Source organism: Onychostruthus taczanowskii, unplaced genomic scaffold (assembly GCF_017590055.1).
Source record: "Onychostruthus taczanowskii isolate IOZ18803 unplaced genomic scaffold, ASM1759005v1 scaffold25, whole genome shotgun sequence".
NCBI lineage: Eukaryota > Metazoa > Chordata > Aves > Passeriformes > Passeridae > Onychostruthus > Onychostruthus taczanowskii.
This window is the reverse complement of record NW_024499796.1, coordinates 5416934-5443100: the sequence shown is the minus strand read 5'-3', so window position 1 is coordinate 5443100 and position 26167 is coordinate 5416934. Positions and strand designations below refer to the sequence as shown.

The window sequence follows — 26167 nt, the reverse complement described above, 5'->3', positions numbered from 1 at the left end:
TGAGAAGCAGAATTCAGCGGAGTCTCCCAAGAGATAAACACTTTCTCTCCCTGGAAAGGAAATGAGAGGAACTACAAAGAATTCTTAAGTCTGCATCCATCACTCCGTGAAGTTTGTCCCCTATGGAAATCCCATTACCATCTTCTTTCAGGTTCAACAATCCAAGCCTCAGTCTTTCCACATAACTGCTGTATCCCAACTGTACAAGTAATAAGCAACGCTATCCTGTATTAGACACGCTAAAGCCAGGCTTATTTATTCTTAAAATAAAAACAGCAGTAAAGTTGAAGGTTTTGCTCTATTAAAAGACTCAGAAAATAAACATTTCCAGCAAATATCATATGTAAAGGGCTCTCCTTTAAGGCCACTCTATCTGGGTTTGCGCCTGGAAGAGCGTCTGCACCCAGCAGAGGTGAGACCGGCTGTCTCACCTTTGGCGAGGGAGGAAGGCTCTGCTGCTGCCTCCTGGCCTGGTTCTGCTGCCTCCTTCTGTCCTAAGCCTCCTCCACTCCCTGGATCCTGGTGGTCGTCTGTGCCCGCCCTCTGCCTGGCTGTGTTGGCTTCTTCCTCACGTCCCAGTGACTCCCCTACGGTGTGGCTCTCCTCAGAGAACAGGCAGTCGGCACTAGTGGCAGTGGACTTGTTCTCTTCCTGTAGACTTTCTTCTTCTACAACCATGATACCACACACATCGTCAGTCACACTGGCCAGGCTCTTGCCCTCTGGCCTAGAGGTGGCCAGCTCACCCTTACCCTCCAGAGACCTTGAAGTTTGTTCTTGCAGGGCTGACAGCTCTGTGCCCTCCTTATCTATCCCATGATCATCACTCATCTTCTTGCTGGTATGTGCTGTTGTAGCAAGAGGCTGCTTTGGATCATCCAGCAATTGGGAGCTGGAGCCCTGGGAATGCAAAGGAGCCTCGGGGTAGGCAGTTGTGGCACGATGCCTTGCTGCCTTGTATCTCTGCAAATACAAACAAACCAAGGTGAGAGAGAAGCCCAGCTCAGCTCCTGTCACTGCAGCAAAGCAGCAGCTGGTCCAGGAACACCTGTACAAAAACAGTGGTGAGTGGCAAGGGCACAAGTGATCTCAGCAGCTCCTGGCCTGGCTGCTGTGGCTCTCAACAGAGAAAGGTCAGCTCCTGTGAGGAAAAGTTATATTAAAAACTGAAGTCCCTCTCGCATTACTTAATGCTGAGCGAGTGCATGGCAGACTTGTGGTTCCTGAGACAGAAATCGTGATCTGGCAACTATTAATGTCAGTCAGACTCAGGACTCTGTAGATGTAACAGTGCAAGTGACAGCTCCTGCTTCAGCTAATGCCAGGACACATACCCTGGGCATGTGAGGCTCTGCACAGCCCTCAGCTACTGGTGTGATTTAATGTTTATCAGCCAAAGCAAGGCTTAAGCTGAAAGCTTTGTACTTCTTCACTCTGTTGATAAAATCTGCACGGTCAGTGGAACTGTTGACAGGAAGGCTACAGTATCATATCCATTCTATCTTGTTACAAGTCACTGGGGTTTTCCACAGAGTAAAGGTAAGCACATCATCAATAAAACGACTCATTTGCACTCACTATCATGATGAACCAGTAGAGGTCTGTAAAGAGATTAAAATGGCTACAACGCATGTTCTAGACTGGATTTTGGGAAAACAGCTCACTGTAGCTAGCTAACACATAGCAGGAACCCAGTCTTCAATGCCCAGAGAGATTGTGACCTAAAGGAATAAACTGAAGTTCACTTTTTCCCACAGCAGTTCCCTTCATAATCAAGTCCCTTTCAGCTGCCTGCTAAAGGGTTCTGTGAGCTGGCACTAGCATTACACCTGACAATTTAAGGAAACAATTTCAAGCACAATGCCTTTCACCAGTCTGCAATGTGAAATTACAGCACATCTGACAGGCAGCTTTACATATTGTAATTCAGTTTATCACTGCAGGCTTGTTCTTCCTCTCCTCAAATCATGGGATATGAACAATATCACACTGGAATTGGATCAGTCGAGTCATACTGTACCCAAACCTAAGCAGGTGCAGGCATGCAAACTGGTGTCCAGAGTGATGCTGTAAATTGTCTTAACAGCACACAATTCTCTGCTTTGAAAACCTCTGCTGAGCTACTCTGCTGAGAATATCCCAGCAACTGGCAGTGATTTAACTCAGACTGTGACAACCTCAAGGCACCCAGGCAGGCAAGAATAATAGTTATCTGCCTGCAAACATGTAAGTCTGGACTCTTCTCATGAACTCCCCAGGTCATTCTGGCATGAATTTGAAGAGCATCTGATTTCAGCTCTAAGTGGGCCAAAAGAGTGACCTAAGTGGCTGGTGCAGTTTCACTCTATGCTGATCTAAAACAAGCCAGGAAAACAGCAAGTCCAATTCCTTCATTCCTGAAATGACTAGCTGCAGGAGTGGGAGAGGATGAGCAACCATGAAGGAACAGCTGTGGTCTCCTCCCATTCCAAATCCACTGCTCTGAGTGCTGGCAGAATTCTAAAGCACTCCACCCCTTCCTGAAGGCAGTGACTGGGAATAGTTTCTTCTGTCTGAAGACTAGAAGAAAACCATGAAGTTTTGGGGGGGGTTAGGGTGTATGTATGTGTGTTTGGGTTTTTTTTAAACACTAAAAAGGTGGTAGGGAAGCACAGCAGTTTTTGGGAGTACATTGTGGGTGCAGCCAGAGGGCCAAGTCGATGTGGGAGCCTCCCTCCTTGCCAGGGACAGGGAATAGAGCTCTCCCACACAGGAGGGCCCAGGCAGTGGTCACGGGATAGGGCAGAAACAGTGCAAGTCCTGTGTACCCTCCACAAGCACTAATCCAGGCCCCTTACCCCCTGGCAAGTCAACAAGGACAGAACAATGGAGGCAGATTCCAGGCCAGCCCAGTAGGAAAAGCTTTAGATACGAAAGCAGCAAGGGGCAATACGGCTTCTTTATGTGGAGCCAGAAAAGCAAAGGAACAGCATCAGTTTGCAGAGCTTTGTGCTAAGGAGTTTCTAGGAAAGGGCAGCAGACAGAGAGAGACAGACAGACAGACAGACTTCCTCTTGCAGGCTGACCCTGGGGACAAATGGACTCTCACCAGCTTCTAGATTCTATCACATAAAGAGTCTGTAATGTTAAATTTTCAGATTTCTAAGGTATCTGATTTTACCAGGCCTCTTCCTGGATGAATCACACCCACGCTTTTGGCTAAAGGAGCTGTTCTTGCAGTATCACACCTGGAGATGCGTATGCACCAGCTTTCTTTACAAGGAACAGCCTCTCTCTCCTGCTCAATCCCACCTTGACCAACCTTGTAATCTAACAGAGAAGAGGCCTAGACTAAATGACAGACTCCACAGGTTCAGCAAACAGAGCGGACACTCTGAGGAAGATTCCCAGCCAGAAACAGGCAAAAAGATGACAGCAGCAGTAGCTGGGAGGCAGGACTTAACTGGTTTTAGATCTACAAGGGCCAAGGGAGACAAAGACAGAGCACACCAGGAGAAAGCTACAGCATAATGGACACCAAGGATGATGGAAATGAGCTGGAGACAAGACAGCTAACGTGGTGGATTCACTGGAGAGACACGCACGGGGGAAACAAATGCCAGGCCATGCAATCGCCAAAGGGTCTAACCTGAAAGTTCTCAAAATGCATCAGGGACTTGCAGTGTGCGAGCCGGGCAGCGGAGTCGCTATGGTAGAATTTGTGACACAGCCTGCAGAGGTAACCTGCGACGGGGACCAGAAAATCCAGGCCTGCGAAACGGGAGGGGAAGGGAAATCACAGATCACATTGAATGGAACTCAAATAATGAAAGCATGTTAAAAGAGAAGGGGGATGGGAATAAAGAAGGAGAGGTGGAAAGCTTTGCTTCTGTTAATCAGGGATTTGCAAGATGACTTGCTGAATATCTCGTCTTACCATGGAATGGCTGTGGTTGATATTCAGAGAGAAATCTGGCTGCCAGAGCAAAGAAACTACACAGAGCGTTAAGGGGGGAAAAGGGAGAAAAGAATACAATGGAAAACTACAGAGAACATGTGATCTAATGTAATGGGATCAAACCAAGCAGAAGACAGCAGGCGCGCAAGAGGAACACGCAGAGAACATTCACAGCATGAATCATTATTCCATCTGCCACACGATAGTGGAAGGTTACAGCGATATGGAAGATTCGTGTAAACAGAGCTCTCCTTGGGCACAAAACAGCCTCTGCAGAGCTGCCCTCCTCAAACACGAGTGGCCATTAGGGGTTTGAAGTCAGTCGCTTACAGGGTGGGGACCAGACACAGCCATCTGGAGGAACCGCTGCCCACCAGGCCAGCACACGGCTGAGGAACTGCTCGGTACAGCGTGGGGGTTCTGAAGCAGAGGAAACATGCACACTTTGGGTCTAGCAGAGAGTTTGATACTGTCAGTGATGCTCAGTATCTCTCTGCAAGCTGCATTTCTGTTGGAAAGCATTCCAATCAATATGCTTTCCGACTCCATCTTTCCAGAGCATCCCTCATTTGCTCCCTACTTTCTTCAGTACTCCTGCCCTGCTTGTTCCATGTCCTACCTTAGAAATTTATCTGGCTCTCATCCTTCTTCAAAGCAAAAGGCAGTTGACAAACATCAATCACATCCTCATGTTTTATCACACAGTAATAAAGAAACATCCTGCTTTCAGGAGAGGTTCTTCTCCAGGCAGCAGTGAACTGCACCAGTCCAATGCAGATGCTGGAGCACTGTGGCCCAAGAAGTCATTGTAACAGTAGGTAGAGACCATCCTCTCCTACAGATATGGCATGTGGCCAGAGAAGGCTCTGTGGCCCTTTGTGCTTAACTCTGCTTGCTTACCATAAGCTGTGTCTGGACAATACTTCTCACTTCCTTCGTAATCCTCCAAAGACACTTCCTTCAGCCCAGTCTGGAAACCGAAAGAACATTAGTGCCTACTGTATCTATGGCAATTGTCAGGCTCTTGCATTTTTCTGGTAAACTTGAAAGCAAAACAGGATTCACATACCAGAGACAGAGTTGCACAGCCTCTGATCAGGGGCAGAAGCAAATCTCAGTGTCAGCAGACCACTTCATTACAAGGCTTAAAATCACCCTTTGCACTCCAAGCCTGAAGGAGCTTAGCCATGTACCTCCTTCTTGGTAATTGCTCTCTACTGGGAATGTATTTGTCAAGATAAACCTCTACACACTTGCTATGAGACCCAGCTACTGCTGGGCTGTTCAAAGAGACTATGTCAATACTGCTTTGTGCTCCTCAACAAGGTTAATGTCTGAAGACAGCAGAAGCTGTACAGCCCAGCAGAAACACCTTCATGTATCCCACACATAGTGCCTGATTCTCTTCTGCATCACCCTCTGCTCTGGAAGAACCCTGGAGTCCCACCCTACTGCAGTGCAAGGTTGAGCAGACCCTTGAAAGCTCAGCCAGCCAAGACCAACTAAGTCATAGGATCCCACAGCAGATTCCCAGATAGGTCATTCCTTCTTCTGTTGCACAGTATACCTGCTTGGCAGAAGAATCCTCATTCTCCATCAGCACTACATCATGGTCTTCCTCCTCACCAGCTCCTCCCTCCTCCTCCTCCTCTTCCTCATCATCATCTTCAAAACAGCCAACAGCATCCACAGTGATCAACTCCTCTGAATCTTCTGGGCTCCCCAGCTCCTTCTCTCCTAGCCTAACCTGTAAGGTAGGAAAAAGAAAGATCAGATCAACTTTGCACTTGCCGTTTAACCAAGGAAGAGCACAGACTCAGGACAGATTGTATGTGATGAGGCGAAGGGACTGCAAGAGAGGCATAGAGCTCTCTTACTTCTAGACACATCCAACACTTTCTCCCTTTTTCACTCAACTTCTTTCAGTGCTAAGAACTGAAGTTCAGCAAAAGATGAAAATTAAAACAGGGTTGGAAGAACCGCACATCTTCCTTTCAGCCCCACAGTAGCCAGGAAAGCAGAAAGTTATTCTGCTCTACAGTGTAGCTGCCTTCAGACCTGCACAGCTCTCCATGCAGGCAGTATTACCTCTTTGGCTTTCTGTTTGTGCTCAGGGGACTTCATATGCTCCACAAACTTGCGGGGGGTCTTGAAGTGGCGGCTGCAGACAGTGCAGAAAGGACGAAGCGAGCGTTTGGCCAGCTAAGGAAAGAGGGACAATTCTGTAAGTCACAAGAGGCACTGCTTTGGAGGAATGCAGATGAATCTTGAAACAAAGTCAGCCCCGCATCCTGGGAGACCATACAGAAAATAAGTCTTTTCAGCAGAAAGCGCTCCCTAACTCTTATCCACCAAAAAGATCAAAAACATGCAGAGCAAAATAAGTGTGTCTTAAAATAGGTGTTCTGTCACTTCTTCCATAAAAGTCAATAAATATGCTGGCCTGCCTGAAGTTTAGCTTAAAGAGGCTGCCCACCAGCTCCTCCATTCAATTCATTAGGTGTGTATGATAAGCCACATTTCTTCTTAAGAAAAGTCAAGAATTACAGACTAGAGGTGCCTCAGGCCATACTGACACGTCACAACAGCTGGGAGCTCCAACAATACCAGAGGCAGGAGGTAAGACTGCAGTGCCCTTAGAGAGGGAGTTACTTGCAGAACTTAATGTGCACCCTTCCACTTCAGTCACTTTTCCTTTGCTGTTTGGGGAGCAGGAGATGCTACACACCTCCATTCAATCCCCAGACAAAAGGTCAGTGCAAAATCAAGTCCAAGCCATGGCTGTTACCTTGTGTTCCTGGGTCCTGCGGTGTTTGATGAGGTCCCCTGTGAAATGCACCTGACACGTGTTACACCAACGCTGCTGGGTCTCTCTGAAGTGACAACAGATAGAGCTGTAAGTCACACCTTTTTCATCCTCCATGGAATACTGCAGGTAGCAATCTGTCCCTGGCATTGTTTTCTTCACAATTCCTATCTTTACAGGCTCAAATTTATTTTCTCTCCTTCTCACCTACTTACAGGTTGCTTTAGCTTGTGCTGTCAGAAATGCACCAGATAAAACAGGTCTCCTACTTAATCTACTGTATTAAAACTACACAGGTCAAATCCACTCTGGTATCCTTTAGCAATATAGAAAGTTGCCTGAAGGAGATTAGGGCCCCTGAAACCAGAGGGGGTTTGTATCTTTCCTTAAAGTGAGAGGCACCCTGGTGCAATGAAAAATTTTAGAACCCATGTAGGGCCACACTCTCAGACTGAATTTTCTACTGCAGACCAACACTTACCCATCTTTTCCTGCTAGCACCTTCTGCTGTTTCACCATGGGCAATAGTGAAACAAAACAAACATTGCTCATGTGCTGAATCTCCCCAAGTCGCTGCTGGTGCTGAATTCCAGCCATGTGGGACTGGAAATTCTGAAAGAGAGGTTAGGAGAAAAATCCTTTTAAATGTATCCAAAACACAGAAAATAATAGGTATGAGCTATGCTTTCCTTTCTTTTGACTGCTGTTTAACAATGAAATATAAAAGCTTAAGAGCATGGCTGCCTGTGGATCCGCCCACATTCTCTCTCTAGCAGGTTGCTTGCCAGCTCTCAGGAGAGGTTTATTTTATCTGCATACTTGTCATCATTTCTTATGTTCCTTGTTCCTAAAACATGAGCCCTTGCTAACAAGAGATCAGCCATGTAATTCCCATCTCTTGACCACCTGGATCCCTGTCAGACCTGTGCATTTTTACCTGCTGACTGCAGCAATTGGTCTTGCAGATGTAACAGTAGAATTTAAGGACCGATTCCGGGTTGGGATCAGCTGTGCCCACGTCGCAAGCCCAGTGCCCTGGTTTCAGAGCTGTTGTACTGATAGCTCTGCTCTCACTGCTCTGCTGAATAGTCACTTTCAGTGAACCTCCAGAGCTCAACACCTGTCAAAAATTAAGTTCAGAATAAAAATTACACATGCCTTTTGTATGTCATCTAAGCTCTTCACTCTTTAGGAAAATGCACTTAAGTTTGAACCCACAGGAGGCTGATCAGGACTCTCATACTCACTCCTCCCAAAGCTGCTAAATGGGCCATCCCTGTGTCATAGCACCAGCCCTATTAACACAGATGGCTGTTTCTGCAGCCTCTGTATGATCCAGTCTCTGGGGACTGGAGCCACAAACAATTGTTGCTAAGGGACACAATCACCTCATGTTTCTCCACAGCAAAACTAAAGCCTACTCAGCACAACACCTGATGGAGTCAGGAACTCAGACATGGGCAGGATGATACATTTGATCACACCAATAAATGTCTCCAATTATGGAAGACTGTCAAGTCTGATTCACACCTGAGGTTAAATCTTTGTCTGCTCACAGCTTTACACAGCCTGAGGTCCTGATTTAACATCCAGCATGGGGGCCACGTATTTAATGCAAAAGACTCTCAGGTTGCATCTTTTAACACCACCTGAATCTTTTTACACTTGCTCTTTAGCAATATGAAAGATGTATTTAGCTATGGCCCTCCACATATAAGAGTTTTAAGTAACTCTTTCAGTTCAGCTTTCCATCTTTCCAGCTGAATACAAAAATCTTAATGAATGCCCCATCCATAGGCAGCAGTAGGTGAGGAACAGACCAGCAGAGGTACAAAAGCAGCAAGTCAGAGCAGACTGCGCACTAATTGCAGACATATTATGCCTTATTGCCAGGGACAACAGCTTACAGCAGGAGACAGAGCTCCAGACGTGGGTGCCAGCTGGTTCCCAGTGGCAACGGGCTTCTCCAGGATGGAGGGGGAGGTTGTATGTTCTGCACCACCCCTGCATGGAGCGGTGTCTGCTCACCTCAGGAGCCTTCGGTTCCTCAGAGAATTTCCTCTCTCTGGAGAGATCTTCAGCTGTGTACTGCTGTGCATTGTCTGTACCTAAGAAGGGACAGTCCTTTTAGCAGTCTTAAATCAAAACAGCAATGACAGGAAAAACAGAGCAGCAGGTGAGTGAAGTCAGGAAGCTTTCCTCACAGCATTGTTGGCCATAAGCCAGTTCACAAACCTTTCTCCTTATCCTTAATAATTAAGATGGAAACATTCAATCATTTGCCTTTGGCATGTAACAGATATTAGGGAACATAGTTGGTATTTGGTTCCTAGGTTTTATCCTCCTTTCCCCATCCTGTACAAGCGGGGGAAGAATATTTCTGTAGACCCATGAGACCTACAGGTTCAGCTCCAGCAAGGAATGCCCTAAAAGTACAAATCACAGGGTTCAGCAACTCACCATCAGCTTGGACATGGGTGCACGAGACTCCTGCTTTCTTGCTGTCTGTGGCATCCTCTAAAGCAGACTCGCCAGTCACACTTCAAGGATATCAAGAAAAGTACTTAATTGCCATGTTACAGACAAGAGTTTCAAAAGGCACACCAAGGCACAGGCTGGGGTCTAACCTACCACACTCTCCACTAAACTCCCAAATCAACAAGCTACTGGAAGTGGTATTTGACGCAAGAATTTGGCAGAAATTAATAAAATAGAGTGGGTGTTCTAGAATGGATTCAGAAACAGCAATAATCTGGACAAGAAAGCTGCAACTGATTTTTTGGTTAGCTGCCCTCTCCTGCAAGAAGCCTGAAGGGAATTAAGTTCATACAAGAAATATTCTCAATAAGAGCTCTGAGAGCTCTCTCCTGTCATGACTGGTGAGCTGTAGGGAAATTGCAACACCTGGACAGTGCTCCTGGCTGCTCTGTACATGAGAGAAGAGACCTGTTAGCACTGAAGGAGTTCTCCATGGTGCCCTTACAGGGATTTCACCACAGCTGCCTGTTCTATTCATACCAGTCGTGTTTCATTTCAGAGTCCCTACAGCTCTGCTTGTGGGGGAAGTGAAACTCTACAAGATGCAAATCAAACGGGCCTTGCTTTTGGTGATCTGCTAAGGAGAAAAGCGCTCCTGAGGGGACTATTAAGAATAAATGTCTGACTTCCAGAGGGAACAAAGTGTTCTCTGCTGTCTCTTTCTACATCCCCCATTTTTCTGTCAGGACTAACTTTCCACCATGACTTGACTGTCTGCTGTGAGGGTGGCTCAAATTTCCACCATGGTGTCCTTCTGCCAAGAGGGAGCAGCACCTTCTGCACAAGCAGGACAGCCGATAGCGCAGGTACCGCGTCCCGTTATCCGAACGCACGCACGCCGCATAATTTATCGGATTGATACGTGATAACGGAACTGGGTTACACAGCTATAAATATGCAGCAGGGTTTGGGCACTGCAAACACGAATTAAACAAGAGTGACTGGCATTAACATTATTTGTCAGGTGCTGCCAGCAGGCTCAACGCTGACGGTACCACAGACAGATGGTGCCAGCACTCAGGGTGAGGGTTTGCAGCCTGAACTGCAAACCTAAGGAGCAATCTAAGGGAGCAAAAGCCACCACGAGCATAATTTAAAGAGGAAATGGTATTCTATGGATACTTGTGATGCCATGCTAGAAGTGGGTGTTCAAGGAAGATTTGAAGATGATGAGTGCTTTCTGCACTGGAATGAGGATGTTGTTCCAGGTGTACAGATGGTATATAGGAGCAAAGGCAGAAGTGGGAAAACCTGAAATGAAGAAGGAGGCTGGTATTTCTGGCTAAAGGGAAATGGAACAATAAAGCATGAAACACAATTTTATTACATAGATGGGGGGAATGCCCTTCTCATCTGTGAAGGGCAGTATGAGAACACTAAACTATTTTTTTTCACAGATCCTTCATGTGTTCATTGGAAGATACTAGAAACACTTCAAAAAAAGCTAAGGAATAATCTATTCTAGGTAAATACCAGCCATAATATATGCATCAAATCTGGCAGTCCCTAACTGCAGCTTAGGAAAGAATTTTCCTAATAGCTGGCTTGCTGCAGTGAGAGCTGTCATTCCTCAGACTTGATTCTTGTTTTCCGTGCATGTAACAGGACTTTGATTAATACCCTGCTAAATATTAATGTAATTAAAATTAAATTAGCTTTGGCAAACAGATTAACAAAGCATGCACTCAAATGTATTCGACCTAGCTTTAATTCAATTTATTCACTTTCTTGCTAATCAGAGTCCATAACTCACGATGGTCCCTGAGCACACAATATTTACCACCCTTTAATGTTTTACTTTGATGTTTGAATACTACCTTGATAATGTAATGCTGGAATATTCCCCCTAAAGCTATCCATTAATCTGTAATCTACAGATGGGAAACAGCGAGGTGAGGAAACTTGTCCAAAAGCAGGCGGCGAATGCCTGTCAGGGAAGGTAAGAGCACCCAGGAGTCCTGACTCATCGTCGTTAACATATGCTGGAGAATTCTCAAGTCAGTGCCTACAGAAATCTGTGTTCGCTCCTTCCTCTTCTCCCTCCACGCCAGCCAAGGGTGACAGTTCTGGGAGAGGAGCAGCCCGGTGCAGATGGCAGCGGGAGCTCCGCGAGGTGCCTTCCCACTAGATGGCAATGCAGCCCTGCCTGTCCCTGCCGCACCCTCGGGAGCCGGGAGAGCCGGGATGGGCCTGCCAAGGCCAGCCTGCCGCGCATCCCTGGGGGATAATAGGATTGCCTTTGTCTATTTTTACCCAACAGACAGAGATACTGGCAAGGCAACCTTTGTAGAAGGGATACAGAACTCAACGCTCATGGCTACAGGCTTGGATACTAGGGAATATTGAGTCCCTTTCCTTTATGATTTCTCAAAATAAAGTACCCTCTTGTACACCTACTGTAATCTAATATATTCCACGGCTTGCTTTCCCTGTCTGCTCATTTCACTTTTTTGACATTTAGGGAAGAAACTCAGAGAAATACATCAGAATAGAAAGGAACCTCTATGCTTCTTACAGGGATCGTGGCAGAAGAATACATGAGCAAGCTTTGTTGCACATCTAGAGGAGCTGCACCTCTCATTTTTCATTGTCATAATTGCATCACCCCTAGCAGAGACCCCACAACACCTGGTATGTCAGTAAGCACCACAAGACTTTCTGAAGCAAGCTGTTCACAAGCATCTGAAACACCTCTTACATGCTAGACATCAGGCCAATAGAGTATACAGCCCTAATTACCAGAAAATAAAATTAGACAATAATTCTAAACTCAGTAACTATCTCAATACCCCATTCAATAAATACCTCTTCAGTCTTTTTGCTGCAGGCTCAGTGTTCAACACAGACTCTGCTGGAGTTCTTGGCTCTGCAGGAACACAGAAGGAGAATTCCTTAGCAAAACAGACCATGGCACCTTGAGCGCGTTCCATATCTGAATGGCAAATGTCAATGAGGCTCTGTTAGAGCAAATAATACTAAATACTTGCTTATTCTGAATTTATGAGCTGCTCTGACAAGGTTAGATAATGACCTACATATCTGAGCTTTATTGCAATGTCAGTGTATGAGGTGCTGATCAAAAAAAAGAAATCTATGTTCATATCTACTAAATGGGTCTCAGTCTTGTATCTAAGTGAGAAGAGCCATGATCATGGGAACATTAATATAAGCCAAGGTGGCACATCTACCTGTCAGCAGCCAGTTAATAAGACAGTTTTCACTGCTGCATATTCCCTGGTCACAACCTCATCAAAGCCTGCAATTTTAAATTGTGCACTCTTCAGTCAGAAATGACATTCCCACATCTGTGTTGTATCTGACATGAAGATACTCAGTGCCAGCAGTTTCTGTTTTGACAAGTGGGGAACCAGGACTTTCAACTCATCTTTTTCTTAGCTGATTGTAACTGGTTCTGCTTGATGTGTTTGGCTGCATGAGATGTTGACTTCAGCATGGGTAAGGCAATGTGAAAGCTTTAATTTCAGACCAGTTTTCTTTTTTTCCCCCTATCTGAAACAGAGCTCAGTGTCAAAAGGGACTTCTGAGAGGCATCCATGCAAGGGAGTAGGCTCATTAAAAAAAAAAAAAAAATCAGGCAAAAATGGTACATGAAGCACATAGCAGAAGGCTATCACAAGCAGTTTAAGTATTTACAATTAGAGAGAAACATAGCTGATTAAGCCTAAAATCATCTCCAGTTTTTGCTGCAGGACTAGTCAAGAGATGTTTATCATATTTGCAAGCAGTTGTTTCACTACAGGATCCCCCTTACCTGTGGATGGTGAGGAATTGTTCTGCTCTGACCCTGCTTGCATTCCCTCTGGAATTTCCATTTTGTCATCACCTTGTGTCTGAGATGAAGAACCAGGATCTAGTTCCCGCTTCCTGTCAGGAACCCTCTGGAAGTCCTGCAATGGGCAGAGAGTCACTGCCATCTCTTAGTCCTTAACACACACTGCCTAAAGCACCAGAGTTTTACTGTGGGGCAGGAACAGGAATTGCAGAGATAATGGCAAGGAACAGATGGTTCACAATGGACTGCTCCACCTAAGGCAAGCTTACATGGTCAAAGGGAGCAAGGTATTTCAGTTCCACAGGCAGCCAGGACATGTCCCCAGCACTTTAAGCAGCAGCTGTAGGAAATCCAGCTGCTTGCAGAAGGTAGGATCATGCTAGAGGAACTCTGGCAAGTGCATGGGCAGGGCAAAGGATAGTCCAAAATAATTCACCTTCTTTTCACTCTGGAGGACAGTCCAAGAGTGCGAGTTTACCTTATCCACCACATCTTTCTGACAGAAAGGGATGAAATATGCCAAAGCTAGTCTAAGAGGAGTCAAGTAGCAGTCAACCCAAGAACCATCTCCAGGATACAAAAGAGGTCTTAATTATGGAATGTGAGAAAGGTTTTCACAAAACAAGAACTGAGACAGAAAGGGATGAAATATGCCAAAGCTAGTCTAAGAGGAGTCAAGTAGCAATCAACCCAAGAACCATCTCCAGGATACCTCCTTAAAAGAGGTCTTAATTAGGGAAAGTGAGAAAGGTTTTCACAAAACAAAAACTGTAGATTTCACAAAATCCACAAGGACAAATATGAGTCTGATCTTAAGTGGGAGAGCAGCCCAAAGAGGCAGTAGGAGCAAGTTGTTTGGGAACAATGAACTGCTTTGGAACAGCAAAGCACTTAGCCAGGATTTCTTCTGTTGTAATTACTTTAAAGCTGATATTTCTAAAGCCTCCTTTTATATCCTAGGTTTAAACAGTTCTATAATGGGGAATTCTCTCTCGGGCAAGTAGTGACAAGAAACCTTTGCATCGTAAATGCAAAACCACAAAAGCCTTTGGGATGGAATGATTTCTGCATTTCTGTGTCAGCAGCATAAATGTAAATATGGACCACAAAAGCCTTTGGGATGGAATGATTTCTGTATCAGCAGCATGGCACAAAACATTATTTTCTTTGTAAGGCTCCCTCCCTTCTCCTTTGCTCTCCGCCTACTATAGAGTCAACAACTGCAAGTGTAAAAGGAGCACACAGCTCCCCAGCAGCTGGAAACCACAGTCCCACCTTGCGAAAGGTCCGGTTCTGCCGCTGGAATGGGAGGCTGGGGAAGCCCAGTCGAGGCTTCAAGGAGACCCCAACAGGTGGTGGTCCCAGCAGGGAATGTCTTGTAGCCTGAGGGAAGAACTGCTGCAGTGCTGGCGCTGTCATGTTAAATCCACGCAGGTTTCCTATAAATGCAAACAGAGCGTTTCACCACCCTGTGCTCTGCAAAGGAGAGAGAAAATCTTCCACCTGCACAAGCAGGTAGAGGGGAAGGGCTCCTCTACACGTGACCCTGTCCTTTACTGGGCACTGCCTAGGTGCTCTGTGCTCTACCCTCTTCAGCACACAGAATGATGTGATGTGATAGCAACCATTACTATGGATCAGGCTATTTAATTATAATTGTCACTCCAGGCAAAGATCATTAGAGCAATTATTTGATCTGAGCACATTAGCACTCGTGTTTGCAACAAACAAGGTCTCATTTAACAAAAACTCTCTGTAAAAAAAGGAAAATTCACCCCACATTTGTGCAGCTGACTGCCCACACCACAGCTTGGAGCTCTTTAAAACAAGCCAGTAACAGCATTTCATTTAAAACAACACCAAACTTAAAAAAAAATAAAATCCCACAGTCCTCTCTGCCACTTAGTTGTCATGCAAGCTCAACATGTCAACCTCAACTCTGACACTTGAGACTCTGCCATTTCCAATTATAATGCTCTGCTTTCTGAACAGTTCAGCATCCACAGACTATTAACCAAGTGTCAAAAATTTCTTCTGAAGATAGTCCTTGTCACCCCCATTTCAGGTGTGAGGGAATGGAGGAGCCCAGATGCTTCAGCTATACCCTCAGAAACTATCCATCATTCAGGGAACCTGGACTTAAATTGCCATTTTTTCTCTCTCACTTGAATTAGTGCATACTCTAGCCTTTTAGCAGCTGTAAAAACAGGGCAGCAAAGTTTGGAAACAGCCACCCAACACCTGAAAAACCAAGGTACACTCTTGAAAGCCTGCAACACAATAGGAAGTACTCCCTATGTTTGTCTTCAAAAGCAATCTAATGTATTATTACTTCCCATATACAATCCCTTACTGTAAAAGGGCATAGCTATATATATATATATATAAAATCTAACACAAGAAATCATCTTCTGCTCTTGGTTTGATACATTTAAAGAACCATACATCTGTTTCAATTTGAAGTATTTATCTTTTCCTATTCCCACTGCTGAAGCCACACACAGCCAATGAATTATTTATGCTGATGCTTCCCAGGGACAGAAATGGCACAGCATCAGCTATTCTTACATGAAACCCACACCTCAATGGCCAAAAAATTAATATCACTAAAAAGGGCCACATGGACATTGGCAACCATATTCCATGTTAATTGTGGCTACCCGAGGTAGGTGATTGAGAAAAGTCACAACTCCATGGAGAAGTGAAGAGGAGCAACACTAAGACAAAGTGCATGTCAAGTGTTCATTAACATATCTTATCCTGCTCTATCTAATTAGCCCCAAGCCCTTGGCACATTATTTAAACACAACTCCTTGATAAAAGATTCAGGGAAAAACGTCAGCTGACTGCAAACATATCTAGAAGGAGCATGACTGACTGAAGGCTGGTGTCACAATTTTTCCTGATAACGATATATGTACATCAATCATCAGAGCATGGCTTGTCCTTTCTCACTGTCACTTTTCCTTCAACCTGAGAGAGATCTGTGGAGAGCCACTGGAGTCACTAGAGAGCCCTCTCATTAAATGGGCAAGAGAGAACAAAAGGAGAGTTAACGACATGCAGAATAAATCTTTTGTCTTCACATCTGGACATGATTCACAGGAAAGGTAGAAATTGCAGGCATTAATCTAGACTAGGCACTTGAAAACTATCCCAGGTACTGATTTTCTATGTTGAAAAGAACTGTCAGGTTTAAGACATGAGCAAAAAATAAAAACATATCTTTATTCCTGTTATCTTTACATCAGTAATTCTATTATTAAGGCAGCTTCATGAATTTGTTTTGAAAACACAAAAAGAAAAGGAAAATCCACTTGTGGAAACACAATAATGGAAAGACAGAGATATTGCCCACCGTAGAAATTACAGTCATTTCAGGGAATCAAAATTTCACAATACAATTAACACCCAAACCATCTTCTCCCTTAATATACTGTATTTGTTTGTACTGCACTAACTTTGGACAAAGAAAAAAATCTACTGCAAACAAGGTTAGTGCATACGTAGCAGATAATTAAATAAATGGCCTTAACCTTGTAACCAAGAAAGATAAATAATCAAAATCTCAGTATTTGATCTAAATATATTGATGAAAAAATACTTGCTCCATCAAGCCTAAAAGGGAAGGCACGTACTTGGTATCTAACCTGATACCTCCACGTGCTATTCCCGGTTGTGAACAACCGAAGAACCTCTGTTCTGAGGACTGCAGACTAATTTAAAGAAAAGATGGGAGAAAAAAAAAAAGCCCAAAAAACCAACAAACAGAACTGCCAAGTACAAGAACTGCACTGGTTCAGCAGGAAATAGCCATGGTATGGTTTCAGTCCAAGAGGATGATTAAATAACTCCAGTAAGTAAGCGTTTCCCATAACGACAGTACCTTGCATCTGCTGCATGAGTAAGGCCCGCTGAAGCATAGGATTGGCACTGAGCAGCGATGGCTGATTTGTTGCCCGTAAGCTCAGCATCTGTTGCTGCTGTGGTGGCGGCAAACCCCTGGAAAAGAAGGCATCAACCATGAGAACCCGATAAAAACTGTATCCTTCCATTCCAAGCATAAAACAGAGGGGCAAACAGCTGAAAGGCTGATATACATGCATGAAAAGACACCATGCACTGGCACTGTATCCTCTTTCCTCCACTCTCCTGGAATTTCCAAAGCTGACAGATTGTCTATCAAAGAATTTGAGGTCAGAGACAACTCCTTAGCACCAAGCCCACATAGAGCCTCCCAAGCAGCATAAAAAAAGCCCAGGAGCTGACTGCGGTTCTACAGAATTATGCACCACCCGTCAGGAGAAATGAGTGATCTAGATCAGCGGCTACATTTAACACGACAACAAAAAAGTTCTAAAAACCAGGGAGTTTTCGCAGTAGCTTAGAGCTCATTTTCCCAAAATCAACACCTCCCACACGGAGCCAGACAGGTCAGAACTGTCAATGGTGCCCCCTAACTGCAAGAACCAGATGGAAAAATAAAGCACGGCCTTCATATTTGAAACACGAGGAGGAAGAAGCAGCAGGGAAGAACTCTCCAGTTCTAAGGAGGGTGGAGCAGACTTGAGAGAAAAGTCTGAGGAAACTGGCAGGCACTTCTTCAGGCGATTGCAAGGTCAGGCCCACCTCTATGCACGCTGCTGACACAGCTGAATCTGTCAGAGCTGAAGAGAGGTACAAACACGGATCGAAATATCCACCCTGACAAAAAAACCCAACCCCTTCAGCAGAATTCACAGCAGCTCATCTTCACATTTGCTGCTCTAGATTGTTCCAGTCTCTGAGCCGAGATATTTATACCACAAAACCCATACTTTTAAAGGTGTAAGATGCAGCCGTGCTATCTAGCAGTCAGCCCCTTACTGGCATTTTAAGTGCAGCTTTTTTTATAGCATAAAACATATAAAAATGGTAAAGAGATTTGCAGGTTCATATTGCTAGTAAAACAGAAAAATTCCCACGCTTACCTCAGTGACAAATGACTTATAAGGATAAAGTAATACAACAATTCCTTAAATAACAAATTAAATTTCTTCCTAAATTCACATCCCGTTGCTTTGAATTTGCAAAGAATAAGGCTTTAAAGATAACAGTAACTGCAAAGAAATGCATTATTTCAGAGAATTTGTGCTGGTTCTACAAGTCTCAGCTCATCGGGGACAACTGCTCCTATTTAAGTTGTTTCACATCTTGCATTTTTTAGGAAAACCGTGGTTATTTTCTGGCAAATGTTCTTTCTCCTTTCACGAACAAAACACAATTTTCTCCATCCCCTCCCTGCCCCACCGTCCTCAGCCACAGCCTTAGCGCTGGTGCCACTGCAGAAATAAGTTAAATCATCGCACCCACACCAGCAGACCCAGCCAGAGAAGACAAATAAATAAACACTTTAAGTTCAACAATAAAACAATAAAGTGCTCGTGTCTGCTGAGGGTGGCTCTGCTGAGCACGGTGTTTCTGCAGGAGAAGGCGTTTTCCCCGAGCCCCGGCTGCCCTGCCCGCCCTGAGGGGCGACGCTCGGCTCGGAGCATCCACCCACCCACCGCTCCTACACGGACTGCCCGGGTCACCCACGGGCTCTCGGGGACTCCAGCCCCGGAAGGCGGACAGGGATCCTCGGAGCGCTGAGGGGACACGGCAAGACCCCAGAGGGGCCGCCGCCCTGCCTCCCGCTCCCCCGGCCCCCTCGGTGCCTCCAGGCTCTGCCCCGACCGAGGCCCGCGCCCCCCAACCCCCGCCCGCCTCCCTTTGTCACCTTCCCCACCAGGGGAGGGCAGCCCCGCACCAGCCCCGCCGTGGCGAGGACGGACGGAGCGCACGGAGGCGGAGGAGAGCGGCCCCCCGGGACAGGCCCCGGATCCCCGGCCTCGCGTAGCGGCGCTTACCGGCCTCCCTGCTGCGCCGGAGGGTGATGATGGTGCTGCTGCTGCTGCTGTTGGAGGAGGTGCTGGAGCTGCAGCAGCTGCTGCTGGAACTGCTGCTGGTTGAACATGTCTGGGGAGCCCCGAGCGAGGCGAGCCTGAGACAAAATACGGGAGGGCGAGGGAGGCACCGGCTGCGGGGCTGGCGCGTATCAGCCCAGCAGCCATTGAGCAGAGGAGCCGCCGCCGCTGCCGCCCATTCATTCACTGAGCCGATCCCCCCCTGCCGCCTCCTCCTTCCCCCCGGGGTCATCGCAAGCGGCAGCCTGTGGAAGAGGTTTCCAAACCCCACCTCCCAAAACCCGCTCCCACCCTCCCCTGCCCGCGGCGCCCGCTCCCCGCGGCGGGGCCGCGCCGGGATCCGCAGCCGCTTCCCGTCCCTTCGCCTCCTCGCCCCGCCGACACTCACGGCGCAGCCCGCGGCGATCACCGCTCCCCGCCCGCCGCCTCCATCTTCCCGCCGGGGACAACAAGCACCTGCCCGGCCCCGCTCCCCGGCCCAGCCCAGGCGGGAGGCAGCTCCTTGGGCAGGGCTGTAGGACACGGCCGCCCCCGCGGGGCTGGGGATCACCCCCGGAGCCTCCTCTCAGGTCGCCCCAGCTCGCAGCACCTCCATCCCTCATTCCCCGCGCAGAGGCGGCATTGAGGTCCCCTGTCCCTCGAGAGGGCTGGGAGGGAATGGACACCATCTGCCCAGGGCTGGGCAGGGAATGGAATAAACTGCTGCACAGGAGCAGCAGATGGCATCCAACAGCGTGGGCTTTCTGCTCTTTGTTTTTTTTTTTTTTTTTTTTTTTTTTTTGTGTTTTGGGGTTTTTTTTTTTTTTTTTTTTTTGTAAATAGTCCAGGGGAATCTTTGGTAACCATCTCACCGAGAAGATGGAAAAAACCCAAAGCAGCCTCTGGCCATTTGTTGTGGTCACATCTTGACAAGCCTATTATGAGAACCTGGAAGAAAATAAACAGGGACTTTTGCAATATTGCTTTATGCTGTAGACTGAGATGACTTCTCTAGCAGGGTCCATCCCCCTTTTTTTTTTCTGTTTGTTTATTTGGTTGGCTTGGGTTTTTTTTGGCAGGGGGTGGGTTTGCAGCAAAACCTTTCCTGCACGGCCTGTTTTCCATAGCAAAATTAATTTTAAGCACTTTCACACAGGCTCTCTGAAAATATACTGTGACTATCATCTCTTCTTATGCTAAACCTCAGAAGGATCAAGATACATTTCTGATCCTTGCTATTCCAGAGAATCCATCCTGAAATAATTTACTTTCTAGTCTTTTTATTCATGCCAGTAAAGACTACTTGATTCATAAAGTCCTTAGAACTGATTTTTACCTGAAAGCATTGTAAGCTGAACACAGACAGTTACTGGTGATATACAGTTATAATTAATAATTTTAAATGCAGCAGCATATGTTGATTTTTCCTTTGGTCCTTTTTATACCATCCTGATTTTACAGTCATCACTTTGGAGATGACCATCCATATTAATCAGTGATGGGCTCTGTTCATGTCCAGAGCCCTTTATGGCTGTCTGCACACAGAGAAAATGTTTTCCTGTTAAGCATGAAAACTTAAATGTCATCCTAGGGAACACACACGGAACAAAAAACATGCATGGAGTCTTTTAAAAATAATTTCTAATAGTTCATCCTCTGCTCCTGTGATGATGCTGTTAGAGCAGCCGCTGGCCTGGCTGGTCTGCAGCAGTGGGGGTGAGGGTTAATCCTACAATCCCAGTACATAAATTAGCCAGACCTGGGAAAGGCAGAATTCAGGTTGTATAGATAAATGTAGATCTGAAATTGATGTCCTCTGTTCTTAATTCTACAACTAAAGCTCTTGGAAGTATTCTTTGTATGCTACCTTTGGAAATCTACAAACCGCCACACTAATGAAACATGCAAGTAACTAAGTTTCTTCGCTGTTAGATTTTATGTTCTGACACAGTCTAGAGGCTCCCCTCATACATACAAATCATTAAATAAACAACATTTTTGAATTTATAAATAGTCCACAGGTCTACTGCCTTGAACACAAATCTGGACATGGATTTAGTCCTGTGCCTGCACAACACAAGACAGGACTACGGTTATATGAAGCAAATTAAAACGTGCTGGTCCATCAGCCTACAACCCAAAGACTGATTTCAGACATGCCTTTATGTCCAAATGTGAACATCACACCTACCAGAGAGGGTTTAACTGAATGCAGAAGAGAAAGCTCCAGATTCAGGTAATCACACCATTTAGTTTGAAAGTCATACAGAGATATAAGGGAACCGCAGAAAATTGGGTTAGGATCCTTTCCTTCACTACAAGCAGCAAAACAGTGTGTCAGGCTGACAGCTGAAAGGTGCTGTCAGTGCCTAGTGATCATTGGAACACAGACCTTGACCTCCCATCCACTGACACTTGTTTTTTCCTGCAATAATTAAGCAACTCACTACTCAGTGTGCAGTGGCAAATGCAGCTGTTAATGGGAGAATACACAGAACCTTAAAAAGAGCCACAATGCAGACTACAACATTATCACTCAAAAACAACCCGTGTATCCCCTAGGCTTGGGAGTGCCTCATTGGCAATGGGAGTGATGAAACAGAGGAGGATTTAGAAGTTCAAGCTAAGAGAACGACCCAGAAAGCATCCTGCACTGCAGAGACTACAGTCAGTGGAGTTGTTGGGTCATGACTATAAGGCAACCTGCACTACACCTCTGTATGATTAGATCAGGGTTATGAAATCTGTTGGCAGATAAGAGGACAGAGCATATGAATGCTTTTTATTCAGGAGCTGGATTGTGTTATACAGCCAAGTTTTTGCTGGGCTATATGAATTTTTTCTAGGGACTGGATCAGGCATGCAGATAACCAGAGATTTCTAATTTCCAGCATATGACTGCACTGTGCAGTTTTATGTTTTAATTTTGGCTTTGAAAAAGACTTGGTATGCAACCCTTGGTGAAGCCACATCACTTTTGAAAACCCAAGTTTTCTCAGTGCCTATGACAGCATCAACATACTGCGGTGCCCACAATTTCCTCTGCAATCTGCAAGGATAGTGTGATTACTCATCCATTTCACCAGGATATAACTAGTTCTCACCATAATGTATTTAAGCCTCACAAACTTGTTGGAGAAAAAGCATATGGAGCTTAAAGTACTTTCTTCTCCTGGGTTGGGGGCCTATCTATTGGAAGAATGGGTCAAGTTTCACTAGACATGCTCTTAACAGCTGATATTAGTTACTGGAATTACACGGTTTTCCAGGTCTTTTATCTGGAGGATGACTGGATTCACACAACATTTCAAACCAAAATGATCTGTGAATTAAAGGATGTTTTCCCTCATTCTTTGTAATATAGTTCTAGAAACCTATTCCTGATATTTCTTGATGGGCAGGACAGGCCCACAAGAGGCAAAGATAGTTTTTATATCCATTTTACCACATGGTCAATCAGCTCCTATTAATGATTTTCAGTCTCACAAGGTAAAATAAATACCAGGAGCTATTTTATGACATCTCACTAGATGCAGAAAGCACAGAGAACTCAGCTTTGTTGCTCTTAAAATATTAATTCAAACTCACAACCATGTGCAGATCCCATTCTTAATGGAGTATAACATTCAGCTTCTTTCTTTCCTTATGTATACTCTGGCTTCTGGAGAGTCACACTAACAATAATACTGTCCTAGTGTCTTATACACCAGATTTACCTTCTGTTCCCTATTTTTAGGGGATGTGCACACCAATTCAGCTTAAGCACAGAAGATGAAGAAGCATTTTACTATGTTATTCTACAAAGAAAAGCATTCTATTTGAAATCTCAAAAATCAAAGGCTGCTTTTCTTTCAAATAGCTTTTGCAATTAATAGGAGCACTAGAAATCAAATTTTTTTCTCTGAGCAAATGATACCACAAAAGATGGATAATGTTTCTATGGTACCATTGGTACTATAGTAGCACTTAAGTAACTATAAAATATGTACTTAAGCATTTTCTATCTCTACAGGCAGCTTTAGATAGTTATGGAAATTTAAGAGGCTGATTTTAGTTAATATTTTTAACTATTGATCAGCTGTATCATGTAGTATTAGTAAGGACAGTGACAATACTAGGCCACTTTCTTTTTGGAACTTTTAACCTCTGCTTTTAAACATTCCATTTAAATTCTTACCTGTCTTTATAACAATTTTTAGGAACTCAAAAGACCAGAACTGTCCATTTCAAGACCCACAGTGAAATATTCTAAACATTCACACTACCTGGAGTCAGCAGAAACAGTTTGCAAGTAACTTAGAGATTCATAAGCTAATTGCATTCCACATTTTTGCCTCTTTTTTCCTCTGAGGACTAGATATGTTATTTTTGCAAGGGCAAAGGAATGAAGGACAGAATCCAGCTCTCAAATGTCTATTTCTAATTATGCTAACTAAACTGGGAGTCCTATTTGCATGAGGCGACAAAATCAGCATACACAACTGTGGTTATGTTGATAGCCATACATAGAAACACACATATGCTTGGCCACATGCATTTTTAGGGGTTCATGTTAAAGTACATTCAGAAATATTTATAGCACCAGAGGGAGGGGGAGGAAATCTTTCATCCCTCTTGTTTTTCTTTGCTCACATCTTCGTTTTTCTACTAAGATTAAAAAAAAAAAAAATAAAAATTAGATTATTCCTATTCATTCCAGTTACTGAAAAACCTTTTGTTTTTCTTGCTCTGCCTGCTACATGCTGCTGAGTAAGTCACAGGTAGGAGGTATCACAGAATAAAGGTACGTTTGCTGAGAACATCCTTGCAACTCAGTTTGTGGCAGGAGAGAAAATGGAAGGCTGGAGGAGCGATTCCGAGCGCCTGCAGTTCGCTTTTTCATCAGCGGGAGGTGCAGGTTTGTAACGCTCCAGAAAACCCAAGGCTGGGATGCTCGAGGTCAGGCTCTCCGGGCTGAGCGGCTGCAGAAGCGCTCAGACTTCACGCTGTCACTGAGTGGTTTAGGGTGACGCTGCAGGCAGACGCTGCAGCTCATTTGCTTACAAATATCTCTGCAGGACAAAGAAGCTGGAGCAGATTCTGTGCATCTCTCAGTTTTACGGTAATATTGATCCATGTAAAGGTCGCCAATAATTCTGCATGTTTTACCAATTCCATCATTCCTTTTATTCCTTTCTTGTGTACCTGGAGGGCACCCTGTTAGCTCCCCTCATCCCTCCTGTCCAGTTTTGCCCTTTAAGACTTCAATTAGGCCAAAATCCCACATATATCCCCCAAAGGACCACATTTCCTAAGAACTAAGTATGAGTTTCACAGAAAAATAAAACTAGACAGCATAGGAAAGAACACCTGCAAAGAAATCACTCATGAGCCTTTGTATTGTGTGAGCTCCTTAACTGGCAGTATAAATCCTACTTTTCCCCTCAGTCTTCAACATCAGCTGTTGATATACTGTATTTTCAATAGTCTGTCACAAACATTTCTCAAAGCAAATGGATCAGTTTCATTTTAGCTTTGCCAAAGAAATGGTATGACCTGAATGATTATTTCTAGAACCAACTCACCCAGAACAAAATACCTACTCAGAGTAAATGGGGACAAAGCTAAGGAGTCAACCTGTGAGTGAAACCCAGACCCAAAGACTCCATAGGCTGCAACTGAACCAGAAACAAACTTCTCCATGGGTCAGCAGGGACTGATAGCCCTCCCAGGTCCACAGATGTGAGGGGAAGCCCCAGGTGAGGCTGGTCAGGGCCACTGAGTTTTTAGTACAGCTGGTAAAGTGTGTGAGGTGATGGAAGTGATGCAACTGGACAATCTTTCTCTGTATTGCAGTTGGTGAACTTCAAGTTACAGCAAGCTCTGGGAAAAGGATGGTTTTCTTCTTATGGTTCCTCAAATAAAGTTTCAAAGACCCTCATGGTCTAAAGTTCCCTGAGCTTCAGCTCTGATCCAGAGAGGAAGGTGACATCATTATTTGAGCCTTTGATACTCTTCACTGTTCTTTTTGTGGTGACCTCTTACAAAGAGCAGCTATCCATAGCAGTTTTTTTCCAGAATCCTTCAACATAAAATTATCAGAATGGCTGCAAGGATGCTCAAAGGCTTTTGTCCACAGTCCATATTGAATTTCTTAAGCTTATTTCTTAAGATTTACTAGGTAATTTTCTGAGAGGAAAAAATAGCATTGACAGCCCCCAAAACTGCCCACGTATGCCCTACAATGGTGTTACCCATACAGATGGAGCAGCTCCCTTCCCTTCCTTCAGTGTTCTTACCTGCACACTGGGGATGTGTTAGAGCACGGGGCAAATTCATCCCTCACCATGGTTGCCTCAGTTTCTCTGTGTGTCCATATAGGTATTTTTGCATGGGTTAAATTTGATGGACAACAGTGAAATATTCATTATAATTATTGTAACTAAAAAGGTGCTGTTTAAAACAAAACAGACAGCTCAAAATCTGTTGCAGTTTTTTCTATTTCTTTTCCCCCTCCACCCCCATCTCTCTCTGAGCTGTGAATAGGAGTCTTGGGTAGCACGAACTGAGAGGTGTTTGAAATGCAACATTCTCCATCCTTCTGAGTCATTGCTAGCCATCAGATGCTTTTTTGAACACTTGTTTTCATTGCTATACTTTGAAATCAAATATGGCCTCATGTTATATTCTTATTAAAAACTCATCCCTTTTAAAAACCTAAAACCAAGCTGTTCTCTCTTTATTACAGACAAGTCATTTTAATAACAAAATCTGTGTGCATAAAATGAAGCACCTGTTTGTTTTTCTCTAAAACAAGCCCGGCAACACATCCACTGTTTTACAGCTATAAACAGAAATTGATGCATTTTTCATCTGTGTTTGTATGAAGCAGGAGAATCATACAATGGGTTGGAAGGAACCTTAAAAAACATCTTATTCTAGCCTCTTCCATAGAATGGGTTGGAAGGGACCTTAAAAAATATTCTAACCTCTGCCATTTTATTCTAGCTAGATGCTCAGAGAGTGGCAGCGTTTTTGCAAACCTCCAGTTTAATGATCTCAAGGGTTTCTTGTGTTCTGATGGTTTCACGAGTGCTGCCCTCCCACGCAGGTGCCAGCCCGTTCCCAAGTACTGTGCCCAAACCGTGGTGCACTGACTGACGGCTGTGGCTGTGAGGATCAAACAGTGC

At 44.8% G+C, this 26167-nt stretch overlaps 1 protein-coding gene across 1 annotated transcript; it reads right to left on the bottom strand.

Moving 5' to 3' along the window:
* Positions 1–240: 240 nt before the first annotated feature.
* CIZ1 (CDKN1A interacting zinc finger protein 1) lies at positions 241–20481 on the bottom strand. The gene is made up of 17 exons (XM_041406703.1): positions 20458–20481; positions 19408–19578; positions 18963–19096; positions 16961–17076; positions 14350–14513; positions 13054–13189; positions 12087–12147; positions 9204–9283; positions 8772–8851; positions 7681–7863; positions 7225–7355; positions 6726–6810; positions 6026–6139; positions 5505–5684; positions 4838–4907; positions 3629–3750; positions 241–963 (listed from the first exon to the last, which is right to left on the bottom strand). Exons 1-17 carry the CDS (start codon positions 20479–20481, stop codon positions 370–372), a joined length of 2445 nt encoding a protein of 814 aa, XP_041262637.1. The 3' UTR covers positions 241–369.
* Positions 20482–26167: the final 5686 nt, after the last annotated feature.

What these genes read in the sequence shown, in the direction of transcription:
- CIZ1 (XM_041406703.1), bottom strand. Translation starts at nt 20,481, where the DNA reads ATGGTCATCTCCAAAGTGATGACT. An exon ending in GCAGCAAAAAGACTGAAGAG is followed by an intron (nt 9,284 to 12,086) that starts GTATTTATTGAA and finishes ATATCCTTGAAG; the next exon opens with TGTGACTGGCGAGTCTGCTT. An exon ending in TTGTCCAGACACAGCTTATG is followed by an intron (nt 3,751 to 4,837) that starts GTAAGCAAGCAG and finishes CCCGTTTCGCAG; the next exon opens with GCCTGGATTTTCTGGTCCCC.